Here is a 25,303-nt window from a genome sequence, read left to right as displayed (position 1 = left end):
AACACTTGGGCAAGCTAACAGCAACTCAGCAGGATGAGCCCTGCCTCTGCCAGCCCAACCGCACTGGAGATGGAGAAGCTCCTGCCCCAGCCCCATGGTCCTGCTTTGAAGTGCTCCTGACCACCTGCTGCCCTGCCTGTGGGCAGCACTTGGGCAGCTGCGCCCCTGGTATTATTACTGCTCCTTACAGGCACCCGCCAGTGGTCTGAAGGAAATCCCGTCTGAGCACTGCACAATTCTTTCTAGTGCCTGACAGACTGGGAGCCAAAAGCAAGACTTGAGCCTGTCCTAAAAGTGCTACCAGTGAGCTCCCCGTGATCAACTACCACATTCTGCGCTGCTGGGCAGGCTCTCTCTGCCTTGCTGGGAGATGGCCGTGGTGTCTGCGGGAGAAAAACACCCACAAGGATCTTAAAATCACTGCAGCTGTGCACCGGCCAGACTACCCACGCAGGCAGGCAGGGAGTTTGCTCCTCAGAGAGCACCACGTTTCCCAAAGCCACCAGCACCCGAGGACTGGGAGGATGCTGTACCTGGCACCCATCCACAGGTGCCAGGCTGCCCAGACTCCCAGATCAGAGAGGGCTTGAAGGAGTACTGGCCACCAGCTCATGACCATTAGCATTAAAACCTATACTAATTTAGGATTTATGTTTTTTTTATGTGTGTGTGTATATATATATATATATATAGAAAAGACATAAAACCTACAGGAATGTAGAATATATATATATTTATAAGGCTATAAAACCCATAGGAATTTAGGATATATAAGGATGATCTTCTAAGCACAAAGCACGAGCATCCGGAAACCATGACTGTTACATCGCCCAGTGTCTGTTTCGTGCCCGAGATCTGGAAAGCGGTTTGTCCTTACTTTTAACAGGAGCAGCAATCTGTGCGTTCTTGCGTTTCTCTGGAGGTGGGGGGGTGATAGGAGCAGCACGCTGGGGCTGTGGTGGGATCTATAAGGAAAGATTTCAGAGCAATCAAAGGAGGTTGACAATGAAGACATTCTCCGTTATGAAACCTTCTTTCTTGCGTGCGTGTGTAAATTTGTCCTTACATCTCTTTCATCATTCAGGGAAGTTTTCTCAGGAGGACAGATATTAATAGGCAGCTTCCTAGAAGAACAAAGCAGGACTCAAGCCGGCTTCATCCCCTCCCCATGACAGGCAAAGCAGCCCTTGTTTAATTGCTGTCTTCAGCAGCACACAGCACACACGTCGTGTAGACCTGTCAAGCATTTACTCCTCCTTTATTCCAAATGCAATCCCACACACTCGCTGTGTCTCCACATTACTCTCAACAGCTCCACAGAGGCTGCAAACAGGGTGTGTATTTAGACACTCTTCTGGAGAGATCCATTACATCAGCTACAAATACCCTTGCAGAACGACAAAGCCAAGGACTGGAGACAAGTAAATGCCTTTTCCATGCTTTCAGAGCTATTTCTGCTCATGCAGGGAGAAAACAGGGCTAGACCCTCTGTGCAATCCTACGCTACCTATAGCAAGACCCACTGGGAAAAGCTTTTGCCAGGGAGTTGCATTAACTCTCTGCCTCTGGGGTCTCCTGTAATTCTCCTCTGCTACGAATGCTGAGCCAGCAGCGTACGAGCCCCAGATCCAGATTCCTACACTCATCTTTTCCTGCCATATCCGAACACTATGACCGCTGACATAGCTTTCACCCAGAATCACTCCGGTGAGGTGTAACCTCAGGGTTCACCCCCGATCAGTAGGACACCGCTGAACGCAGCAGCCAGGCTAGGTGGGAGCACATTGCATCAGTACTCTGATCCTCACATCCCAGCGGCTCAGGGCCAGGAGACTCGATTTGTGGTCCCTTAGGAATTCTGCGATTCAGAGCCTGCTGCCTGAAGCATGACTGTTTTTATGGGATATTACAATCGCTGCCTGCAGCAAAACCCCAAAGGGCTGCATTGAAAGGGAAAGGAGGCGATGGCCTGAATGTCCCAGGTAGCCCAGGCTAAAGCCAGCTGAAATATACAGTGACATTTAGGCCATCACACAGTGACAATTTTCCATGTTTGTTCAGCACAGGAAAAGAAGTTTTTCTGTGACCTGCCAGTGCTGAACAGCCCTATAACATCACACAGGACACACAGCACTGCCAGTCCCTGCAGCAAAAAAATGAGACAGGCCCCTGAAAGGTCTCTATCTTAAATAGTTTGGAACAAGGAGAATGGATCCAGGAAGGGCAGAAGCCTCCTTTGAAATGGGAGCAAAGATATTCCTGTAAACAAGACACACTTTCAGGGACCACCTCAAATGTTAATGTTAATATGGGGCTCACAGCCCATGTCTGGACCCTACCAGACAAGTGAAGACAGCAGTTTGCACGGCTTACAAACGCTTTTAGAAAGGGATCTCTCGGTCCCTTTCTCCCACCCAACACCTAATACATCCATCCTTTTACTGTGCCGTTTTGACATAAAGAAGAAACTGCGCAAGTCGCTTCTTTACAAGTGCCTTCAGCTGGTGGACTAGTCCGAGATACTGCTGCAGACACCCAGTCTGAGCTCTTCTGCCCTTGTCAATCCATCCCACATTGTTCTCTGGTTAAAAAGCTATATGATACTTCCATACAGCTTCAAAAATGATCCATGTTGGTCCAAAAAGAGACTGCACAGCTGAGAGGCCAAGCAGATCAGGAGGGGTCTCAGCATTGCATGGTTGGAAGGCTGGTCCCAAATTCGGAAAGCTCAGCTGTGCTAAAAGCAGAGCCCTCCCTGCAAAGCGAGGGAGCTAACAGCACGAGTCGGGGCCGCTTGGCACGGCATGGCCACGATTCCCGAAGCAGTGGGATTTAGCAGACAGGCAGGCTCAGAGCTTAGAGCTGACACATGACATTATTTGGAGATATAGCTAGGGCTGGGTCATTCCAGAGTATTTCCATGGCTTCATTAGCCCTTCCAAATTTACCATGCAAGTTTAACACAGCTATTACAGACTAGTGCTTAAATTAATAGATGTACAGCTAATGTTAGCTCAGAGCCCTGCCAGCCTCATTTAGATGGCCACGCGCAACAGTCCAAGAGCTGTGATGAGAACGTGAGGCATCACATGAATTTCCCTGTGCTGATGCGTGCCCAAGCTGTGAGCCTCTGGCATGGTCAGGAGTTGCGAGAGGTAATCAATGGACAACTTTTGCCTCTGCCCCACACCTCAGCTGCTGCGTGGGGCCAAGAGAAGGATGTACAACACCAAAACCCTCCAAGAGAAAGGAAGGAAAGGGGAGAAAACATCCTCTGTCCAGCTGCCATGGGGAAGGTGACCATGGAGGACTCCCTGCAGCTCGGATCCCTCCTGGACAGAGGGGAGAAGAGGTGGGATCTTACCAAGGGTCCAGAGAGAAGCACCTGGACATGTGTTAAAAGCCTCCCTTTCTCCAGGCCTCTACAAGAGGGCTGTGAACTGCCTCAGATCGATGGATTTTACACACGTGCTTCCTTTCCTTTTGCATTCTGTAGGGACTGCTAGCAGAGGCTGTGCTGCCTGTGAGCTGACTCAATCACAGCACTCCATCCCCTTCCCAGCTGGCCAGGCAGAGAGCACCACCGCTCCTTCAACTCCTGGGAATAACGCTATTATAGTAGGAACTTTTAAACAAAAAAAAAACCAAAAAACCAAGACGAAAAAAATAAACCAACAATCCCCCACCCACCACCTCCTCTAGGCAAACTGTGCCAAGCCAGACACACTGGTCTGAAGCAAAGGGTTCTGAAGATGAGCATCACAAACCCACTGAGCATGCACAAAAGCAGCAGACTGACTAAAACATGCTGAGAGCCCAACCTCCTCCTCGGGCAAGCTGGCATGTAACTGCTCCAGCTTCCCACCTTGTGCTAAGAATGGAGGAGCTGAGGAGAGGCTCAGCGCAGGTGTCATCACCAAGAACTCCAGCCAGTTCAGCCCTGCGAGCAAAGCCACCAACAGGAAATTTGCACCTCAAATTTTGCTTAAGTTTCCAGATGCAAACAAGAACACACCCAAAAATCCCAAGCAGTGAAAAGCACATCCCAAGACCTCTGCTTCTCTGGAGTTAGTGAGAAAGTTAGGATTTCAGCAAGCCTCCTCTTAGGCAGCTGCACAACCAGTGGAAGAAAGCAATGCTGCTTCCTCCGTTTCGTACTTTCAAAGCACACAGGAAATCCCCCAACTGAGCTGTTAAAATCTCAAGGAGCCCTTTCAGCACAGGGCTAGGCTGGAAGCCCTTCGACTGCATCCTCAATGCCACCCAGACAGAAACAGTTCTTTGTCAGCCAAGGAATCTGTCTTGCTCCTTTTTGGAAAGAGACCAAACCACAGACCAGATAGACAGGGAACTGGCACGCAGAATGGGCTGTAAGGTGCTCCATTTGCCTAGCCCATAATGCACAGGCTTGAGAATGGAGCTGATTTGGCTGCCCAGAAAATGAATACCAAGGAGAAAAATGGGGTTTGAAGGAATTGCTGTGTTCTGCATGAGGCAGAGCTACCTTTCATCTCTCAGACTCGCAGTTCTTCAAGTGTAAAACAAGCCTCATCTGCTAGGCATGACAGTGTATCAGTACCTTATAAACACTGCCTGCCTCCGGACACTTATCCCAGACAGATGAAGAAAAACTACAGTGCACATGTTCATCTGTAGGAGGAAAAAAAAAATCTCCACGCTCAGCCTTGCACGGTGCCTTTAGCCCCAACATCCAGCTATACCTACACAGTGTAATCAGACACATCATCCATCCCCAACAACTGCTGCATCCACCCTGAGCTACTTCTTGGAAGTCTCTCTGGCACCACACAGTAACCTTGGAACTGTGCCACCAAGATAAAAAAAAAACAAAAAACCAACAACTCTGCTTTAAATCATATTTCCTGCAATTTACCTTTAATTCATCATGACAAGCAACATTCAGACAAAGCAGGACCTTTGGATGTTATAGGCAGCCACAGCAGATAAAATTCTTAAGGACCAAAGACCTGGTTGTGCAGATGTAACAAAGCAGTGCTGAGCACTCAGAAGTTCTGCTGCTCGCGTCAAAACTGCTTTTCCCAGTATTCCCTGGGGAACTCGCAACTCTTCTAGAAAGTTGTCAAGAGATAGTCACACAACATACGAGTGGATCTCGCACGTCACCATAAAACCATGGACCCTCAAGGATCCCAAAAAGCATCACAAGTGTAAATGGAAGGACTGTTCCAGACTTCTTACACAGAGAAGAGACAGCATCAATTTACACTGCAGTGATCCCAGGTAAGCAGCACAAACGTTTGATTTGTGACTTCAGCTGCAAAGGCATTTTATTGAACAGGAGGAACCTAGAAAGTGTCGAGCCACTGTTACCTGATAAAGACCTTCATCCTCATCCTCAAACTCAGTGTTCGGAAGACTGTGGTGTCGCTCGTACCCTGTCCGGCACACCCCGTTGGGCTGCCGTGCCACATCCAGATGGTGATCGCTGGAGGACTGTGTCATAACCATCCCCTGCGGGGTGGGAGAGTGACCTTTGCGTGAGACCGTCTCCTTCCGGTGATGGATCAGTTTTCTGAAAGAGAATGACATCAGAAACAGCAGAGCTAAATAAAGGAAGGGAGCAACCATGCTGCAACTTTTTTTTTTTTTAATACCGTATTTTTTAATGATTTATTGCATTTGGGCTATATATACACCAGAACGCGTTACATTATTCTGAATGTTTCATTAACTCCAACTCCATGTTTCATTAACAACTAAGGAAGCACTTCTGGGGGAGGAAGGAAGAGGCTCCGTAAGAGTCCATGATTTATTCATCAGTTCGCTGGAGAAAAATGCCTCTTCCTCGGGGAAGAGTCACATATTGCATCGCAAGCTTCAGAAATTGCCTGCACTTTAGAATCGCTGTTCAACTGAGATTAAACCAGCGTGCTTCAGTGCAGCACGAGGTGTCAGAGAAAAACAAAAATTTCTCCTCGCAAGCAATTATTTGAGAACATATTAAGGACCCTGTGCCACATGCCAACCACCTCTACAATTCCTGGCTGGTAGAGAGGATAAAATGCATCTGGAAGGGGTTTGATTTCTCATCCAAGCCTACAATGCAGCTGGGAGTCTTCTCTTCTTTACACACACAGGGATAGAGGGGCAAGACCAAAGCGCTGCTTTGCTGGACGCGGTTGACAGGAGCAGCTCTGGCTACCGGCTCGAATGCTGGGAAGCCCCCTTGGTGCATCAGCACTTTGCGCGCAGGGACTCAAATCAACGATGTCTAACTTGACCCCCAAGAACAGAAAAGATGTAAGCATCACACAATGACCACCCTCCATCCACCAGCTCTCCCAGACATCTGTTGTACTTACTGGAGGACATCTCTCTGCTCCAGGTTGTACTTGCCCCCATTCTTCATGGCCGCGTTGTGCACAGCCTCGATGGCACGGTCAATGGACTGGAGAACCACATCTTGCTCCAGCACCTTAGAAACACAACATCCCACATGATATTGCACCACTCCAGCTGAGGTTCTTTTGCACCAGAGCTTATGGCAGGAGAGACCACAATGTGGGAAACCCCCAGAGCAGGCACCGCACACGCCAAATGGCCAACAAACAGCTCCCAGAGCCAGAACCCCATCTCAGCAACATCTCACTTTTCCCTCCTTCCTCCAGGGAAAACATATTTGAAGTCATGCTTCACACTGAGTCTGGCCATTCAAGGTTTACGGGTGGAGAAGAAAGTCCCTGTTACAAGCACTGAAGTCCAACAATCCCTACAGGAAGACCAGGGACAGAGCTTCAGGGCCATGCAGCAGCCTTGACTATTCAGCCTGCTGCACGCAGTTTTTGAGACCCCACTGCAAAGCCCAACTTACCCCAAACTCAACCGTTTCTCCTCTTGCTGCCCTGCTATGGAGCAAATACATAGCTGTGAATGTTACAGAGTCGAAATCTGGTGTCCTTCAGAGTCCACTGGCTCTGGGTTTGCATTTTTGCTCGCTTTTTTCTTGCTGGTTCTTATACTGATTTTGCAACTTGAATTGCCTTTTCCAAATCTCCACCCAAACTGTCATAGCAACATTTATTACTCCTGCCAGCCAGTTTAGCACTCGTTACTGCAGCTGAAATAAACACCAGCCTTGAAACAAGAAATACCAAAAGATGTCATTGCCTGGGCTTACGCAAGAGGCTGGGAGAGCTGTAGTGAAGGGGCACGGGAAGGTAAAGCAGGTTGCCACGCTTCAGGACATCCCCAGTGATGAAGGACATCCTTCAGAAGAAAATACCTTTACAGGACTAAGGTTGAAGGCAAAGGACACGCTACTGAGCCTTCCCCTGGATCCAGCAGAGCCCCGTTAAGCCTCCCACAAGCTGCTGCTGGCGCCTGCACCATCCACCGGGTACCACCACGGGCAGCCTCAGCCCACGCACGCAGGGGAGTGCTTGGCCCCCAGCACTCATTTGCAGCTGTTTGAACACTAAAACCCCCTTCATCTTCACTTGCTTTGCACCCCCCTTCCCTGCATCAGAGCAACCATTTATGCAGCCAAGAAGCGGCTGGAATCTCATCAAGGATGCACCTTAATTGGCCTTAGGGGGCTGCAGAGCAGAAGGCGGCAAGCCCTCCCCACCGGGGCTGAAAGTGCCTGCCTCCATAGCACTGGCATGCAGTTTTCTGATAACATGCTATGTATTATTTATATCCTGATTAATTACTAAACCAAATGTGAATTAACAGCTACCACAGACTGTGGGGAAAAAAAAACACCTGCAAACAAGGTGGGGATGAGAGGCCCCCTCTGCAATACCACTCGCCTTAAAAAATTTAGGAGGGTGGTTTTTTGTTGGTTTGTTTTCTCAAGAAAGAGAGAGAGGGAAGAAAGCAAGCGGGGAAAACTTTAACAATAAAACCAGCTACGTGAAAATACATCTACCAGATTTGTTAAAGTATCAGATCAAAGACAAATGTTGTGACGGAGGGAAGACACAGTCACTCAATATGAGTGATCAGCAGACTTCATTTATTGTACCTTACAGTCACCTTTTACGCCTTGTTATAATTAGCTCATACATATTACAAAAGTTAAGCTCATTATTGGTTAGCTGCCTAAATACCAAGCCCGCCCCTAGTTTCTCTTCTGTAGTTATCTGTTCCCACCTGCAACATTCTTTTCCCACCACGATCTTCCTGTTACTGTGTAACAAGAACAGCCAAGGATAGTATATTTTTGCTTTACTTCAGGTAAGCTGAGAGCGATGTGCATTTTTGTCCAGCCAGCTGGACTATGTCTATGTGAACTTTTTCAGCTAGCCAGTTATCCACAGACAAAACCAACACTCAGAACCCAACTTTGGGATGAAGCCTCCAAGCAGCCCCATATGGCCTAGGGAGCCTTTCACCACCTCTAACTACAGATCTAAGTAAGGAAACGGAGCAAAGAGCATTGGAATATATTTAAAGGAGCATTGGAAGGCAAGGCAAGTTATTTCAGAGAACGCATCTCATTTTCTGAGAAGATAAAATTATGGCAAGCTGCATGCTTTCTCTGGGAAAGAGGAACAGTGCAGAAGCCTCCAGCATTGCTGCTCCCAAGGGAATGCCAGCGCTGCTCCAAGTGCCAGAGACCTCTGCCCTCTGCACAGCCCACCCACCTTGTGCCGCTCCTACCCCAAAATTCAACACCGCTCCTGCTACATCCTCCAAACACTGGCACGCTCCCTGGTCCCCTGCTTGCAGTCCCTCTAGATTCACCACCATCCCCTTCCAAACTGTTCCCTCCACCAGACGTGCCCCTCGGCGCTGCCTTCCCTCACCCTCCCCAGCCCACCAGGCTTTCACCCACACGACCTTCAACCCTTTCTCAGCCCCATCTCCCCAGGGAAGTTCGCAGTACAGAGCACTGAATCCACTGCACGGCTCAACATCTCTGCCCGCTTCCAGAGGGCACATCGACATCATCCACAGCCCACAGGAATCCACAAGCTGGAGCTGCTGCTCACTGTGTGATGCCGTTTGTTATGGAGAGGGCGCTTTTTTCTGATAAAACACAGCATTTTCACAGTAATGCAGGGGTGCTGTGACAGCCAGCTTTTAGCTGCTGTGCTCCTTCCTTTGTTTCCGCTCCCCAACCCTCTATTAACAGGGCCCTGTCAAAAGGACTGGAATAAAAAAGCAGCATTAACTTGCCACTTGCACTTTATGACATGGTTGATGGTGCTCATAAATCATCTCCGTCTCCCTTGCTCAGCCGAGCTGGGCAGGGGGCAGGGTCTTCAGCACTGGGGCCACTTCATGTTCAGGGTTTGTAGGACACCCAGCACTGGGTATCCCCTGCGCTACAGTTATAAACGTAAAAAGTAGAAATCAGTATCCTGGATAAATCATGTGATTAGAAGCAATCCACATGCTCCTTGGGTTAACCAAAATGGCATTGTTTTGTTTGAAAAGGACGGACAAAAAGGCATGCTGCAGTTAAAAGGAGCATGGGCGGCAAGGGGGCAAAAGTCAGGTTTGCCAGGGTCTCACCTACAATCTCCTCTGCTCTGGGACTCAAGGGATTACCTGCTCACAGCAATTCAGGATAACACACATGTCTTGCCATTCTCCCCGTTCAGTTTAGGAAGACTAGTCACTCCGCAGCACTGGCAGGGGAATCCTCCCTGCATCCAGCACCCGCTCCCGAGGATGCTCGCAGCCGGGATGCAGGCAGGCAGAGGTCCTGGGCAGCAGGGCCAGGCCGCGCATGCCCACACCTGCTCACACGCTCGTGGGCAATCCTGGCCATGCACGGCTCTAAAGCCTGCAAAAGAGAGCGGTCACAAACCAGCAGCAAGGTAAGGGAGCAGAGCCTTTGTGCTCAGGCAGCCGAGATCGGCGCTCAGCAGCCTGCTCTCGCCCCCGCAGGGCCCTGCACTGGGATCCTGCCTCTTCCCACGCTCCAGGATACAGAGATGAAACCCTGCTCATGGCAGGCTAAGCTAAGGCTCACATGGAAGCAGGGGAGCGCATGAAAAGGGCACTGCTGTACAGAGTGCTGTCAGAGGAGGCGTACAGAGTAAAGCCCTGGAATTCAGCTGGATTTACTGAAGCTGTGCTGGTAACCGCATGGGTGGGGGCTGGCAGAGCCCTGAGCAACCACTGCAGCACGCTGGCTGTTAGCTATACCCTTCACCAGTTAGCAGCTCATCAGCGGCACAGCCATGCCAGCATCTCCCAAAAGGCGGAGAAGGCAGTAGGGATGACGGTGGTGGAAGGTACCGGCCGTGCGTTCCCACCCTTACGGGGTGAGCACAGGGGTCTCCGCGGTCGGTGTGGGGTGGCACAGCCAGCAGGCTGTGGACAAGAGGCATTGACAAGACGCCACCCTCTGCCTAATGTACTGTGAAAAGAGAGGGGTATTTTGGTGAGGTATTGATCCATATTCACGTAGCATCTCACCCCAGAAAGGAGTGGCTGCCACCCCCTCTATCAGATATTTCTGGTTTAATCACATAAAACGCTGCAGCGGAGAAATGCTGCGCTCCATCAGCAGCCTGTCACGATCAGCCTGGCTGCACCAAGAGGCAGGGGAAGAGTGGAGCAGTGACCCTTGACAATCGCGGGCTAGGCTGGCCGGCAGGGCACCAGGGGCACCATCAGCACCCTGCAGGTGAGCTGCCCTGCAGAGACAAGTTACAGCTCAATTAGAGCCAGGAATATCAGGCAGGAAACAGATTTTTTTCCTTTATAGCCCAGTGCAGGAGGATCACAGAAGCATCAATAAACCATTACTTCCTCTCTCCTTTCTAATAACGTGAGCAAACAAAGGGTTTCCCCAGAGCCTGCTGCCAATTTCCTCCTGCCCCCATCCGCAGGAGGGGGCTCCCGCCCTGTTTAGGACAAAGCCAGACCCCTGCGCTGTCCTGGGGTGCTCTCCATGTCCCCCTGGCCCCCAAGACAGGCAGGGAAAGATGCCTTTCCCAGGGCCAAAGTCAGGCTTTTACGAAGCATCCTTCCAGGATGTCCCATGGGTACCTAAGCATGGCCAACATGGGGCACAGCCGCACAGGCAGGAATGCATTCACCCCCACAGCTCACGCTGCTCTCATCCTCACTGCCCCAAGAGCCGTCTCCCCAGAGCACACATGCACAGGACGAGCTGCACACCTCTGCTTCCCCGTGTATGGGCTGAGGAGAGACCCCAGTGTTTCACAAAACATCGGTGTCCTCGCCGTGCGGGCAGCACGAGCTCCTCGCCCGCCCTCCTGGGGGTATCGAAACTGATGCCCCCCTCCCTCTTAGTTTTGAGTCCTTCCCCACGTACCACCGGTGTTGTTCAAACGCACTCACACAGAAGAACTTGCTCAACAGTCTAGAATAATCATAGCTTTCAGAAAAGCATTTTCTACACAAACAGGCTGACAGCTGCATCAGCACAGACAGGCTGAGCCACTCTGCGTGTGTGAGACTCCCACATTTATGAAAGTGGCCCATTAATGTATGGCAGGCTTTTCTTTGCCTCTGCAGGGGGCTGATCCAAGAAAACATGGCATTTCTTTCCTCCTGCCTCCCCAGTTTTTGGTGATCAAAGGCACTTGCTCTTCTGCGTGTGCAGGGACCAGTGCCCTCGTTCCCGCAGCTGCTTTTGCAGCCATAGGGGTGCCCAGGGGGCTGCTGATTTTCACCCTCATGGCATTGCTCCAGATCTCGCAACACGACAACAAAAGACAGACAAAGTTTTGTCTCCAGTGACAGTTCAGTTTTCACGCAGCTGCACTGACATGGACCACGGCTGAAATTAGGATATTTATCCCACTGGCATACACAGGCACAGGCTGGTTCTTTGTTACTCAAATCGGAGACGAACGCCACCTCCTAGGTCACATGCCGTTCGTCCCCAGTCACCACCAGACTGTCTGCACGCTGTATTCCTTCCAGATTTAAATTATCATGGCAGCAATTTACAAAAATCAACCAGCCTTTGTCCATGGCGGAGTAATGTACCAGATAAGAGTTCCCCCTTCTGAACCACAGCTCAGACACACAGGCTGAGTTTTTGGTTTTGCGTTGTTGTGGGAAATTCAGCTCCTTTCTCTTCCCCTTTTTGCAGTCTCCATCAGAAATGTTTAGTCCCTAGGCTGTTGGCTAAGAGATATGCATTAACTTGTTCTTGTCAGCATGAAGATACTGTGCCTTGCATCACTTAAAAATGCATGATAAAACCGCAAGTGAAACAATAGGCTACTGTCCTGGTTACTGGCAAATAAGATGAGGAAAAAGCTCCAAACAAACCTGCAGCATCTCCGACTCGCTAGCGAGCGAACAAAGACATGGCTGAGCTCTTCTGACAAAGAGGCAGCCCCGAAACAGATCTGGAATTCCTGCTGATATGCTATAGTGAGTTTCTAACAGATTGGTGTTTTTCCACTGTGCGCCGACAGCAGCCGCTTGAGCGGACAGCCTGCACGAATGAGAAATGAAGAGAAAGGATAATCGGGGAAAGGGCTTAAGTTGTGCAAATCATGCTAAAGCAAAACCCAGAGCTGCTGGCAAAAGAGAGGCAAAACTAGGGACGGTGCAGGCATGAGTGGCATCTGGAATAAACAAAACCCTGAAGGCAGCAGAGGGATGCACAGCAACCAAATTTCAATCAACTTCTCTCCCAGGAGCAGGTGGCTTCAGGGTCAGAGAGAAGCGGGCAGAGACACGCTGAGGAACAACAAAATACACGCAACCCACCACTGCACACTTGTACTTTGAGGTGGAACTGCTTCACCCTGGGTCTCTCCAGCCATGCTCAGACCCTATTTACTGGCCACTATGATCGGAATCAGCCACCAAGTCCTTCCCTTTGTAATTCTGCATCCTCCAGTAACCAGAACACGTCTTCTAAGCCAAAACACTCTACGAGGACAAAAGCAGAGACAGAAGTTTTTAAAATAAAGCAGTCAACACATATTCACATATCTTACCATCCTCTGCTGCCTTAATTCTTACAGCTCTCAGTGCTTCAGGGCACTCCCCTGACTCAGCCTGTCCCAGGTGGACAGCCACCAGACGACAGAGCTGCCCCTCTCTTTAGGGTTACCTGTTTAGCATCCTTTTGGCACACAACTGTCAAGCCAAGTCATTATCAGACATGATCCAACACTGCATCTGTGCAGGGAAAACTTGTGTTTCTATTTATATATTTGTATATATAAATTACACACACACATATATATAGAGCTACCATCTACACCAAAAAAGAAAACTGCAGAGAGCTGCTACTTCGATGAAAGCTCAGGATTATGAACCAGGATATATCAAGATGGAAGGAAAGACACTGCAGCGAAGTGTTAGCAGTTGTTCTAAGACTTATGACATATTAGCATCAAAACTTGTAAAAAAAGCCCAACAGAAGGGGCCGTGCCAGTCTTTGCACAGTCTTCAGTCTGGTAGCCCAAAAAAACTGCTGCAGATGCCCTTCACTCACTGAGATTCAGTACAGCTCCCAGGTCACTTGCATGCAATTAGCACAAGGGCATAAGAAAGCCCCTATATTAGAGTGTGATCAAAAAGTGCAACTAGTTTCTAACCTCCCAAAGTGCTGGGCAGACTACAAGGTGCTAGTCTCAGCCCATCTTTGTTTTCATTGAATTGGCAAAAAACATGGATGTGGGCTGCAGACCCAGCTGCAGAAATGCTCTTTGCTGTTGATCAGGTTTGCCACACGTTGCCAGGACGAGGGGCAAGGACAGAGCCCAGAGGAAGAAACAAACCTGGGAAACTCTTCTGGCATTCAAGAGGAAGGTTCAGTTTTCCCCCCAAACCTATTTCCATAGCAGAGACTGTAGCAAAATGCTGGAAAGGTGATAGTCATACAAGAGGCAGGACCAAGCAATTCAAATTTCTGCCACGTTCAAGAGAATTCTCTCCCTTCTCATTCACCTCCATCCTGGAGTACATTTCCAGCACGTGAGGATCAGTTAAGTCAAGTCACCAGGGGTCAAGCAGGAAAAACTACAAGTTGGCAATTCAACTGATGCACAGACAGATGCAAGAGAAGTGCACGTGTGCGCTAACTGGAAGGGATTTTCCTCCTGCATGCCACAGACTGGCACTGATTTAACAGCATGCAGTTGCATGTTTGAGAGAGAGGTAATAACTTGTGATTCATCTTGCAAGGGAATTTATGGTTTAGTAGCTTTTCTTCCAAAATCCTCCCTCTCCCGTGACCAACCTTCTGGCAAGGGACAGAAGGCGGCAAAACTGCAGCTGTGATGCTCTTTGGACATAATTACCGTGTTGTCCAAACCCAAAACGATGGAGAAATTATAAAGTGTCTCTTTCTGACTTAACAGGAAAGGGGAGACTGGAAAAAAAGACTGACCTGTCGCCTCAGCCCCAGGGAACACGGGACAGCAGACCTGGCAGGGGGGACAGGCACACAACCCAGGAACGCCAGCCGGGCGTGGAGGAGAAGGGGCAAGGAAGGTGGACAGGTCACCAGCCAAGGCAGAGCAGATTCTGTGGGCTTGGGCATGAGCAATTTGAGAACAAGTGTCACTCTCTGGTACCTGCCGTACGAATAGCCACATGTACTTTACTAAGCCATTAATGAGGGAAAACAGCTTCCATCCTCACGAGGCAAACACAGGCAAGTCATCAGCTAGTTTTATTCCTGGACAGATGTAAATTGCACAGAATTGTAAACCAGCCACAAATCCCCAGGCTCTTTTTAGCAGCACTGGGATCAGAGCTGCCAGGCCCGGTGCAGCTAGTGCTCCTTTCCACAAAGCTGTCACTGCGACAATGAAAACCTGCCTGGCATCACCATGAGCAAAGAGGCCTTGGAAAGTTCTCCCCAAACAAAGATGATTCCAGTTAGAAGGATCAAAGGCAGCTTGCTTGCTGCAGGACCAGTTAACAGCCCGGCGAAAAAATTTTCCTGTGCCCTGGACCCCGCGTACAGAGAGAACGCTGCCCCTTCTGCCGTAAAGGGATGCAACTCCCCCTGCAAACCCCAAAATAAAAAGAAAGCCAGCAGGGCTGGACCAGAAACCGCATTAACTCGTACAGAAAACCCAGCCCTTTCCTCTGTAATGAGCGTTCCTCCTCAAGTTACTTGTGCCTCCTACCTGAAATGCAGCCTATCACAGTGATGCGATCAGATCATATCTGCGGTCTACTCCAAAATAAAGTGACCCCCAAACCATCATATGGTAAAACCTTGAGTACTTGTTACCAGGAGTAGAATTGCTTCAAGTAACTCCACATTCCCACAGAGCAAAACTCACTCCAAGGTGGAGGGATCACTTACAAACAGTCCTTTTACCATCATCCCTTCACACAACTCCCAGGCACATCAGGTAGACCAAGATCCTTGAGGACTTCTGCTAACGGTGTTTCAGGCCAGGGACCCAAGAGACCAAGCACACTTACGAAGTTTCTTCAAAGTAGGTGCCCAAAAAACACACCTCATTTCTATACGATGTTCCCATCATATGGATCTCACCAGCAATTTCTCTTGTGTCCACAGCCCCTGCTTTGCTACAGGCACAAGGATTTGAAATACCAGTACCAGGAAACCCCAGGATACCCAACCACTTCCCCAACGCCTTCAGGCTGTACAGACCAGCTCCCAACAGTGTAGAGGAGCTGCCTTGTGCTGGGCAAGTACTTCCCAACGTGGGAATCCCAAACAAGTCTCCCACCTAAGAAGAACGGCATGTCCAGTCCCAGCAGCCTCCTTCCAGCTGCCAGCAGCCTTCATGACCTTAACCTAGGTACAAAATATTCGTTAAGGGATTTAAACAAGAACTACGACAGCCAGGCTCCTGGTGAAAGACAACCCTCAAACGCTCATTTGCTTTCAGGTGGGCTGTCGTAAAGCTAAGGCAAGAAGGAACACCTCCTTGTGAAAGAACACAGGCTTTGCCCTTGCTCCCCTACCATGGATTTTAGTAGCTATATGTTGTGACACGTTCAGAGTAGTGCTATCAATGCGACTCATGCTTTTGGCTTAGTAGTATACACAAAAATTACATGAAGTTAGGTGTGCCAGCTAATTATTGCAAAGCCATTTAACTACTGTTGAGAATGCAGGTGCAGGGCAGCAAGGCAGGAGGCATCAGAGGGGCTGAAATACTCCATGCAGGCTGTGCTGTCAAGAGGTAGATCGTGCTAATTGCCCATAGACAAAATATCCAAGTATGCCAATGTGCTTGTTAGCTGAGAGCTGCTCCCGCAAGCACATTTATTCCTGGTAAAGTGGATTTTTCTGCTGAAGCAATCAGCACCCAGCCACTCACCAAATCCAGGGAGTCAATGCAACCAAGCGTTATCGGGACAACAGTAAAGCTAATGTTAACTTATGCCCAAAAATAAAGATACCATTGAGATCCACAGCAGTGCCTTACAACTACAACTGTTACGCATGTGATCACAGAGCACAAGCCAAAAAAAAAAAAAAACCACCCCAGAAAACTGAATTAAAGACCCTGCAGCCTCCCAAGTTGCTTTTTGACTGGCAAACAGCAGGAGCGGACAACACACAATTTTTCTGTACTACAAAACTTAGACAGACTGACAGTTTCCATTGACCTACAAAAGTACCTTGAGAATTGCCAGTTTAGCTGTGTTTGTCAGAGGAATGAGGCTAACTGGCTGTTGTCTCCAGATTTAGTTCAAGAACAAATTCTGGGGTTTGTTTAGCGGGCTTTTTTTACCTTAAGAAAAGATTAAAGGGTTCAAGTGGATTTGCTGACATTTCACCTATAAGGAAGAGGTGAGTCATGGAAGAAAAGCAATCCATTAGTGTCCCGCACTATCTGCGGGGAAGAAATAGCCTACTGCTCTAGCTGCAAGTTATAATCCCATCTCTCTCTGCAGCTTAGAGTGGCAGAGAGCCTCCAGAAAACACAAAGAAACGGGAACAGGAGGGGAATGTCCTCTTCGGACGTTGTGCTACAGGCAGCAGAACAGCCATAATCCTGTTTTCCTCATCCCTGAGGCAGTAAATCAGAAAAGCTGCATTTGTTGAAGTGTTCACTTCTCACACGCAAAACTTGTGCCCAGCTCACGTGCGTTATTACAGTACCGATTTCTTGCACCCACCTCTCCACGTGCCACATTCACCTGTGCCAGCACCCACCTTGCTCAACAGCATCAGTGGGAGCGAACTGGTCCACTTCAGGAAAACTTCCCAGCCCACCTCCAGTGGGACAAATCCCACGGGAACGGAGATGGACCTGACTCAGCTCACCTCCACGTGACCCAGCTGGTGGTCCCTCCACGGAGGAGGTCTGTAGCAGGACCCATCCAGTGCACAAGGCCACCATGGGGTGGAAGCTGCCCGACAGTAAGGGGCTACACTAACCCTTGAGCTGTGTGGTTAGCACAGCCCACGTGTGCCATCTCTCCCTGTCCCGCTCCCACATTCATTTCCCTCCCCAGACTCTTCCAGGTCGATGCTGACCACCCTTCACTGCTCATAACTCTCCGCAGCCCAACTATGAGAGGTTTGGGTGGTCACAGAATCACAGAACGGTCGGGGTTGGAAGCGACCGCTGGAGCTGATCTAGTCCAGCCCCCTGCCAGAGCAGGTTCGCCCAGAGCAGGCTGCTCAGGGTCACAGCCTGGCAGGATTTGAATGTCTCGGAGAAGGAGACCCCGCAGCCTCCCTGGGCAGCCTGTGCCGGTGCTCGGTCACCCTCGGAGTGAAGAAGTTCTTCCTCGTGTCAGATGGAACTGCCTGTGTCTCAGCTTGTGCCCGCTGCCCCTTGCCCTGTCGCTGGGCACCCCTGAAAGGATCCCGGCCCCGTCCTCCTGACACTCGCCCTTGAGGCACTTGGAGGCACCGGTGAGATCCCCCCCAGCCTTCTCTCCTCCAGGCTGAACAGCCCCAGCCCTCTCAGCCTTTCCTCACAAGGGAGATGCTCCATGGCCTCCATAGCCCTCCTCATCATCTCCATAGCCTCCGCTGGCCCCTCTCCAGTAGCTCCCCATCTCTCCTGAACTGGGGAGCCCAGCACTGGGCACAGCACTCCAAACACAGCCTCACCAGGGCAGAGCAGAGGGGGACAATAACCCCCCTCGACCTGCCGGCCGTGCTCCTCCCAATGCACCCCAGGGTCCCACTGGCCTTCTTGCCCCCAAGGCCACGCTGCTGGCCCATGGGCGACCTGCTGCCCACCAGAGCTCCCAGGTCCTTCTCTGCAGAGCTGCCCCCCAGCAAGTCAGCCCCAGCCCGTGCTGCTCCTCCTACATGGTCCTCCACATCTGAAGAGTCACATGAGACCAAACATTGCCAACAGCAGTTTTGCTGGGAGAACTTTTTTGCCCAGCCATTTATAGTATACTAATAGTGTTTAAAAGCTTTTAAAGTCACCACAGCTCGACATCATTTTGAGACCTTAAGCTTGTGCATGACAGCTCAATAATACAGCCAGGTCACATCTGTTCATGTGTCTCAGATCCAGCCCATATCACTGGACAATGCTTTTAAGGGAGCCCGAGACCACAGACAAGATGATGCTTCCCAAAACCAGATGCTGGAAGAGTTTCTTTCCATCCCTGATGCAAAGAATTCTAGTGTACAGGCCCTTGGTAATAACTGCACTATTATTTCAATGCTGCTGCTATGTCTTCTCATCAAGCTAAAGACAGACACATGAAATCAAAACAGACACATGAAATTCAAAAAACAAATTAAAGGGGGTGCATTTTTCAGTTGAAGTCAATAAAGGTGATTCTGGGGCAGACAAAATCTTCATTACTTAGAACCCAGCACTTCAGGGGACATTGCTTTTTTGATGTCAAATGGAAAAATTCTTCAGCTACAAACACTTTGATTCGGCCAGGCTCAAATCCCTAAGCAGGTAATGAATTTTTATGATCACTATTTTTGAGGTACTGGGTTTTCACACAATTATTCTTTTTACATGCTTAAAAACATGGGCTGCCCTGATACTTTAGCTTCTCCCCAAATATTCACCAGGGACAGCCAAGCCCAGACACAGAGGGAAAGGGACCGTGGACCTGCCTTCTGCCATGTCAGTTGGGATCAATTATGACCTGGGCACAGCACATTCGATATTCAAACCATGGTACCCCCTCCATCCACCTGCAAACATATATCCTTTCCTCAGGCAAAGAGGGCAAAAGGGTATCTTCAAGCAGCCTGAAAATCACAGAATTCACCCAGTTTACACAAAAAGGAATTGTCACCACATCAGACTGAGAGGCCACGGAAGATTGCGTTTGTCTGCTTGGTGGGGAGCTTCAACTTGATCTCATTAGGCAGCCATCTGGTTTTACAGGAGCTTTCACATTCCCTGTACAGCCGTCACAGCACACTGCACTGAACTCGACCGACGGAAAGCCCTCCACCCTGACAACGTGCCCATCACCATTTCCACCTTCCACATGCGAGGGGTGAAAGTCGCCTGTGTGGTCCATCAAGGCTTTCTTCCCACCTCCAGAGAAGGAGGATGCAACTCAGAGGCTGAGCTCAGCCTCCCAGCCAGCGAGCTTGAGGGCAGTGGAGCTGGAGCAGGAACAGTGGGAGATGACACCCCAACATAGCAGTTGTGGAGGTACCACCCCTGGCACAAACCTCATGGACAAGGCATTCAAGACCTTTTCATCAAGGCATCATCCCAGCTTCTAGGCGATACCCTCCTCCTTGTGGGCGAGGGTCTATTTTTGCAGCTATTGCCTCATCTTCTCTGTTATCCCTTTGTTTTTATTCAATATAATAGCAGGTTTGGAGCTGGGGCCTGCCCTCGGGTTTCCATACTACAAGGCACTGCCTCCACTTGTACCAGAAAAAAATCCAAGAAATAATAGCTATTAATTAGAAGAGATCTAATCTGAATTTGGAGCCAGTGATTTAGCAAGGAATGACCCACAGCCTGGAATTATCTACCATGCTTAGTATGACAGCTTGATTATTTTTTTTTTTTTTAAATTAAATCTCTTGAGCAGCTGAACAAACTAAAATATCAGCCTACGGTGGCATTTCCAGATCACAGGCACAAAAATCAACATCTCACAGCCCGCTTTCACGCACACCACCCCAGCCAGCGCAGGGAAGAGGGACCAAGCAGTGTAGATGGGACCCCATCAGCGTGACAGCACAGACACCCATCCAAAAGCACATCTCGCTAGCACAAAAGGCAGTCCAAGTCAGAGGAACGGGCTCACCACACTCGCAGCTGGGTGACACCATCCCTTTAGCTGTACCAGATGGACAGGAGGGAGGACACGGACTCCACAACTCAGTGATCAGGAAGTACGCAGCTTCCAGGGAGGAAGGAAGTGACAACTACTGCTTCTTAACAACTTCAACAGGCAAACAGATAACCAGGAAAAACAAACCCATGAACTTCCCACCCCATTCCGAAAAGCCCACGCTGCCAAAATTTTACTTCCCCTTCTCGCTTAAGCTTTATGCTAAAACGGGACAAGTATTAATGCTTTGTTCCCTTGCAAGGCAAGCAAACGGCTCTGCCTTGCAGGGTGTGAACACAGAAGGGCTAAAACGAAGGTAACCCTCCTCTCCGGCTGCAGGGTGGTGGGTCTTGACTTTGGGACAAAACTATCTCCCTGTTAGCATCAGCGGAGCTTTGACAAGAAGAAGGCTCGGCATCCCCGTGGCAAGAAAGCAATGCAGGGTGAAGGGGAGCAGACAGAAACAGACGCAGTCATGAATAGTGTCCTCTGTTCCACTTTTCACATGAAAGCTTCAAAATCCTTTTTTTAAAAAAATCAAATATTTTGCCACACGATAAAAATCAAGACAAATTAGGCTTGACAAGCCCCTCGTGTAAAGGTCAAAAGTTTACTCATGAGCCACTGGCTGGGGAAGCAAAGTGATGCTCCTCCAGAAGCAGGACCGGGTCACACCACAATTCCTGCTGCAACTCAAGACCAAAGGCAGTGAGGGCGGTCAGGGTCCACAGAAAGAATTCCCAGTAGAACTCAACAGACTCATTTTTCAAACGAGAATTTTTCCTCTAAATACAACAAGCATGCTGCAGCTCCAGATGCCAACTCACAGGAAAACCACAACCCGGGGTCCTCCAATAGTGCCACCATCCATTTCTACCTGCCTCAGCACAGGAACCAAACTGCTTCCTGCAGCCCATTAGCAGAAGCACTCAGGAACAGCCCCAGCATCGAGCTCAATCATTTTTCCTGGGTCTCGTGACACAGCTTTGTCATCTCCACTCGCGAGACAGGCCCTGGAAACAGGATCTCCTTCCCCATCAGAAGTCAGCACCCACTAGCACAGCGGTCTGCACGCAGCACCTCAGCAAAGGTGGCACCAGCCAGGCTGGGTGGCAGCATGTCACCAGCCCAGCGGGACCAGCACTTCTCCCCAGTGGCACCGCAGCAGCCCCCACCACGTTTGCTATCACCAAACACTGTCCGGCACAGGCAGCCCTACCCCGTCCTCGGCACGGCACCGGGTGCGCGCCGTGAGAAAGGGATCAGGTGTGGGAAAAAAGAGCAGGTCTGCAAGAGCCTGTGAACTGGGGCTGATCTCCTGGTCCAACAGCAAATGCTCCCAGCCCTCGCAAGGCCACATACAAATGCACCTCTTTAGTGAAAGAAATTGAGCCAACCGTTACTGCCGTGGCCGAGAAGAAAGCCTTGATTTCAGGTTTTCTCTCTGGAAGAAATGCAATGCACATGCATTTTCATGTAAAAATCTCTGCGCACAGAGCTCTGTTAGAACCTGTGGCTTGTAAAATTTTGCTTATAGCATTGGCTACGTAGGATGTCGGTATCTGTGAAGTCTAATTTTCTTGCAGACTATCTAATGCTACAGTTGCACGCTAAGGCTGCTTGCACTTCCCTCCTTACAAACCCATTCTGGAATTCATTCTTTTTCCAGTGCCCAGACTGACAGCTCATATGCTGAACACATACCCTGCCTGGGAACGACAAAGTTTAAATCGTTCATGAGGGAGTGAGGCTTGGATGCTCTTAAAAATTCTGTTTGTTTATGTATAGCTCAGATGTACATAAGTAAGGGAAGAAAAAGAGGAGGCTGCTTCTGTTCCAGAACCGGAGCTCTCCTAATGACTTCAACAGACGGGTTCAGCTGTTTTCCATGTTTCAGCCACTGACAGATGTAAATACCAGGTTTACACCATGGGGTTTGACCTTCCCCACAGGCATTAATATGCCCCAGATCTCGCAAAGGATCTTCTTAGGTCAGCCAGTGACCATGATATAGTTGCTTGGTTTTTTCAAAAAGGCTTTTGTCAAAACCAGGATATAGGTGGGTGTTGGTTTTTTTTTTTCAAAAACACTTTTGTCAAAGCCTTCCCTAGTGTAGAGGAGGTTACCCTTCTCTTGCACAGAGGAGGACTCTTCACATTATTTTCCCACCACTAGTAACACCGGCACATTTTTCTCCAGGGACAAGCAACACAAATTCCTCCCTGCTCTTCAGTGTCTTGCTCCCTCTGTACTTCACACAGAGCAACAATCACCAAAAAAAGAAATAAAAAAAAATAATAATTAACTTCCATGAACTTTCTGGTTTACTGGTTTCAATACAAGCCTCTCCTCTGTTTGTTTGGGGTTGTTTATTTTTTTTCCTACTAAGAGCTCACCTGATGGGATGCTGGAAATCCTGGAAGGAACCACGAGAGTGGGATCATGAGCAGAGGTGCGCAAGCACAGAGATGTTCAAACACATCTGCCGACCCCCTTCAGCTCCGACAGTGCAGCAGAGGCTGAGCTGTTGATGCCCTCCCTGCTCAAGGCGAGGACAGCACAAGACTGATCTCCTGAGGATGGGAATGCAGTGATGGCTGAAGCTGGGACACCTTCCAGCAGACCTGTTGTGTTGCACATCCACCAGCTTGACTTGATTAGCACCGTTATTTTAGAGATACACACCGATGCTGCGGGGCAGCCATCAACACTTACTTTCCCGTGGGCCAACTGGTGTTTATAAGCTTAAGTTCTCATCAATTAAATTTCACCATTAATGAGAAATTCTGCTGAGCCACAACCCCCTGTGGGGCCTCTTACCTGTATCCTCACTTATGGGCAGGGGAACAAGGTCTAGCAAAGAAAGCCAGTTACATGAAGTCCCATAGCGAGCTGGTGGCAGATTTGAACAGAATCCAGATGCCCATATGTTAATCACAGAAGCATCTTGCTCAATAAATACACAATGCAGTTATTACTTTTAGCCTTTTTCCTGCAAATGGGGCAAGAGGAAGGGTGTCTGTCTGCATTTGCTGTCCTCCAGCATCAGCACCTCGCCAGTCTTTTTGAACAGATGCTTCTAGTTCAAAACTGGCAGTTCTTCCCTTTGCAATGAGAAGTTGATCACCTTCCAGATGTAAACCAGGGAAGGAAGTCTAGCCATCTTCTCCTGGTGGAAAGCATTCAAAAAACATACAGCAGGCAGCCCCAAAAAAGTCACAAATTTGATCAGTAAAATTGCAAGATTAAAAAACAGCAGGTAATTGTGCAATACAGCAAAATGCTCACGGCAAGGCCAGCACTAGAAAGCAGGGCTGCAAATGACTTGGCAGACACTACAACCCCACAGAGAAGCTGGAAACCAGACTGTGTCTATCAGCCCCGGGCAAGTGCCTCTCCAAAGTCCTAGAAGAAAATGGCACATTTCTTCTTTCCAGTCTGGCCCCTCACCTTGCTCTTTCTCCAAGGCAGAGCCACAGACACATCGCTCAAAAGCGGACATGGGCTCTCAAGACGTCTCTCTACTGCTTGCTCACTTTTGACCAAGACAGCCTTCACGTTGTTCAACCCTGAAACAGGCTTAACGCTTCCAGCCCAAAGCAAACCCACCAGGACCATCCACATGTCCACCGGTGTCACTCCAGCCATGCTCAGCCATTAGGCGGCTGCAGGAGCAATAAGCCCAGGCTGCCAATATTGCCCATACATGGACATCCAGATCACAAAGGCAAATTTTATGTGATATCAAAAAGCCTAATTATTTTTAATCAGAGTAGAAGTGAGAAGAACATTTCTTCACAGCCAAGCAAAAATAGAGGCTAAAGATTGTTAGCGTATTTCTACTTTAATCATTCTGATCTGTGAAAGACTGCAGAACTTCTGGCTAAAATTTCAAGTCTTCAGCTACAGTAATTAGAAATGGTTATAATTCCCCTGACTGTGTAATTTAGTCTCAACAATAAAACTTCACCTCAAAGCATTAGCAGCTCTGACATGATAGCATCTCTGTTACTGCAACAGCCCAGAGAAAAATGCTTCATTCTTTCATTTTCTTGCATGTGTTGAGAAATGCAGCCTCAGCTGCAAAGCACTACCAGCTGTTTATTCTCCAAAATAAAACTTAATTTTTAGCCTAACCACTTATTCAGGATCTGTTGCAAGTATTGCAATTAAGCTCTGATGCCCACTGAAAGCTCCGTCAAATCTGCAGGAGATGGTCTGTACAACAGCCTGCACAATACCACCTTCTGCTCAGGAGCAACAGGAGGAACTCTGCCAGGGTCAGGAGCACCCTGCTTAAAGCTGGATTTTATGTAGATGGAGGGAGAAACTTACAGCAAAGCACAATTGCCAAAGCTCAGTTTCCAGTGACTGGAGATTTGCTATCAGAACACCCGATCACTTGACTGACACCATGCAACCGATTTTGTGCTCCACATCATCATCGTCATCTCCACACTAGCATGAAAGGTCTGACAGTACCTGAGCTACCACAGGTCGCTGCTTGCCCAGTGGTCCCACACTGGCAGCAGCCTCAGCACAGGCTGCTCCATCACAGAAATAACGCATTTGCTATCCTGGCAGAAAAGCAGCCAGGTTAGAAACAAAGAGTTTTCCAGCAAGCCGGTGAACTGAACGAATTGAGAGCAGGGACGACAAGAGCAGCGGTGGCACAGGGAAAGGCTGGACCAGGCTCCAGGAACGGTGCAAGCTGCCAGACCTGTGCTTTGAGCCCTGGTCTGCATGGACAGGCAGCTCCTGCGCTACCTTGCTTGCACCAAGCACTTCCAATCCTGAGCCCGTGTCAATGCTACAGCACAAAGGGGTTTCCTGCAAACACAGAGCACTCAAATTCCACTCCTTCGGAAAACTCTCATTGCAGCTTGGGAGGTGAAACACCGTTTCTGCGCCTGCCTGGCCAGGATTACCTGTACTCTGCACTTGGTGATGCTGCAGGAGAATTTTAAGTTGTTGCTAGGCTGCACAAAGCAGTCCCTGAGTTTTATCGCATGCCTGCTTATTCTTGTAGAAAAAACCACAGCAAACAGCAATCCAAGGCATCCTTAAAATGCTTGTTACACTCTCACCTGGGTCCGTTTTCTCACCAGACGGTGCAAAGCTTCCCAGCCAT

The 25,303-nt window shown here is 49.2% G+C and overlaps 1 protein-coding gene across 5 annotated transcripts in view; it reads right to left on the bottom strand.

The window, feature by feature from the left end:
* Window positions 1–25,303, bottom strand: part of NCKIPSD (NCK interacting protein with SH3 domain) — a 61,230-nt gene that overhangs the window by 23,581 nt on the left and 12,346 nt on the right. For 3 of the 5 annotated variants that reach the window (XM_080385272.1, XM_080385274.1, XM_080385270.1), the window contains exons 2-4: window positions 6,345–6,457; window positions 5,353–5,554; window positions 878–965 (exon numbers count right to left, since the gene is read on the bottom strand). In XM_080385272.1, coding sequence (XP_080241398.1) covers window positions 878–965; window positions 5,353–5,554; window positions 6,345–6,391 — 337 coding nt within the window. In that variant the 5' untranslated portion in view covers window positions 6,392–6,457. Of the gene's footprint in view, window positions 1–877; window positions 966–5,352; window positions 5,555–6,344; window positions 6,458–9,540; window positions 20,125–20,145; window positions 24,858–25,303 lie in introns of those variants that run through there. The other 2 variants (XM_080385273.1, XM_080385271.1) reach the window with 2 other exon arrangements.

The sequence above is a fragment of the Falco punctatus genome (assembly GCF_963210335.1).
Source record: "Falco punctatus genome assembly, chromosome: 4".
NCBI lineage: Eukaryota > Metazoa > Chordata > Aves > Falconiformes > Falconidae > Falco > Falco punctatus.
Note: the sequence above shows the minus strand (reverse complement) of the source record. Positions and strands in the feature narration are given on the sequence as shown.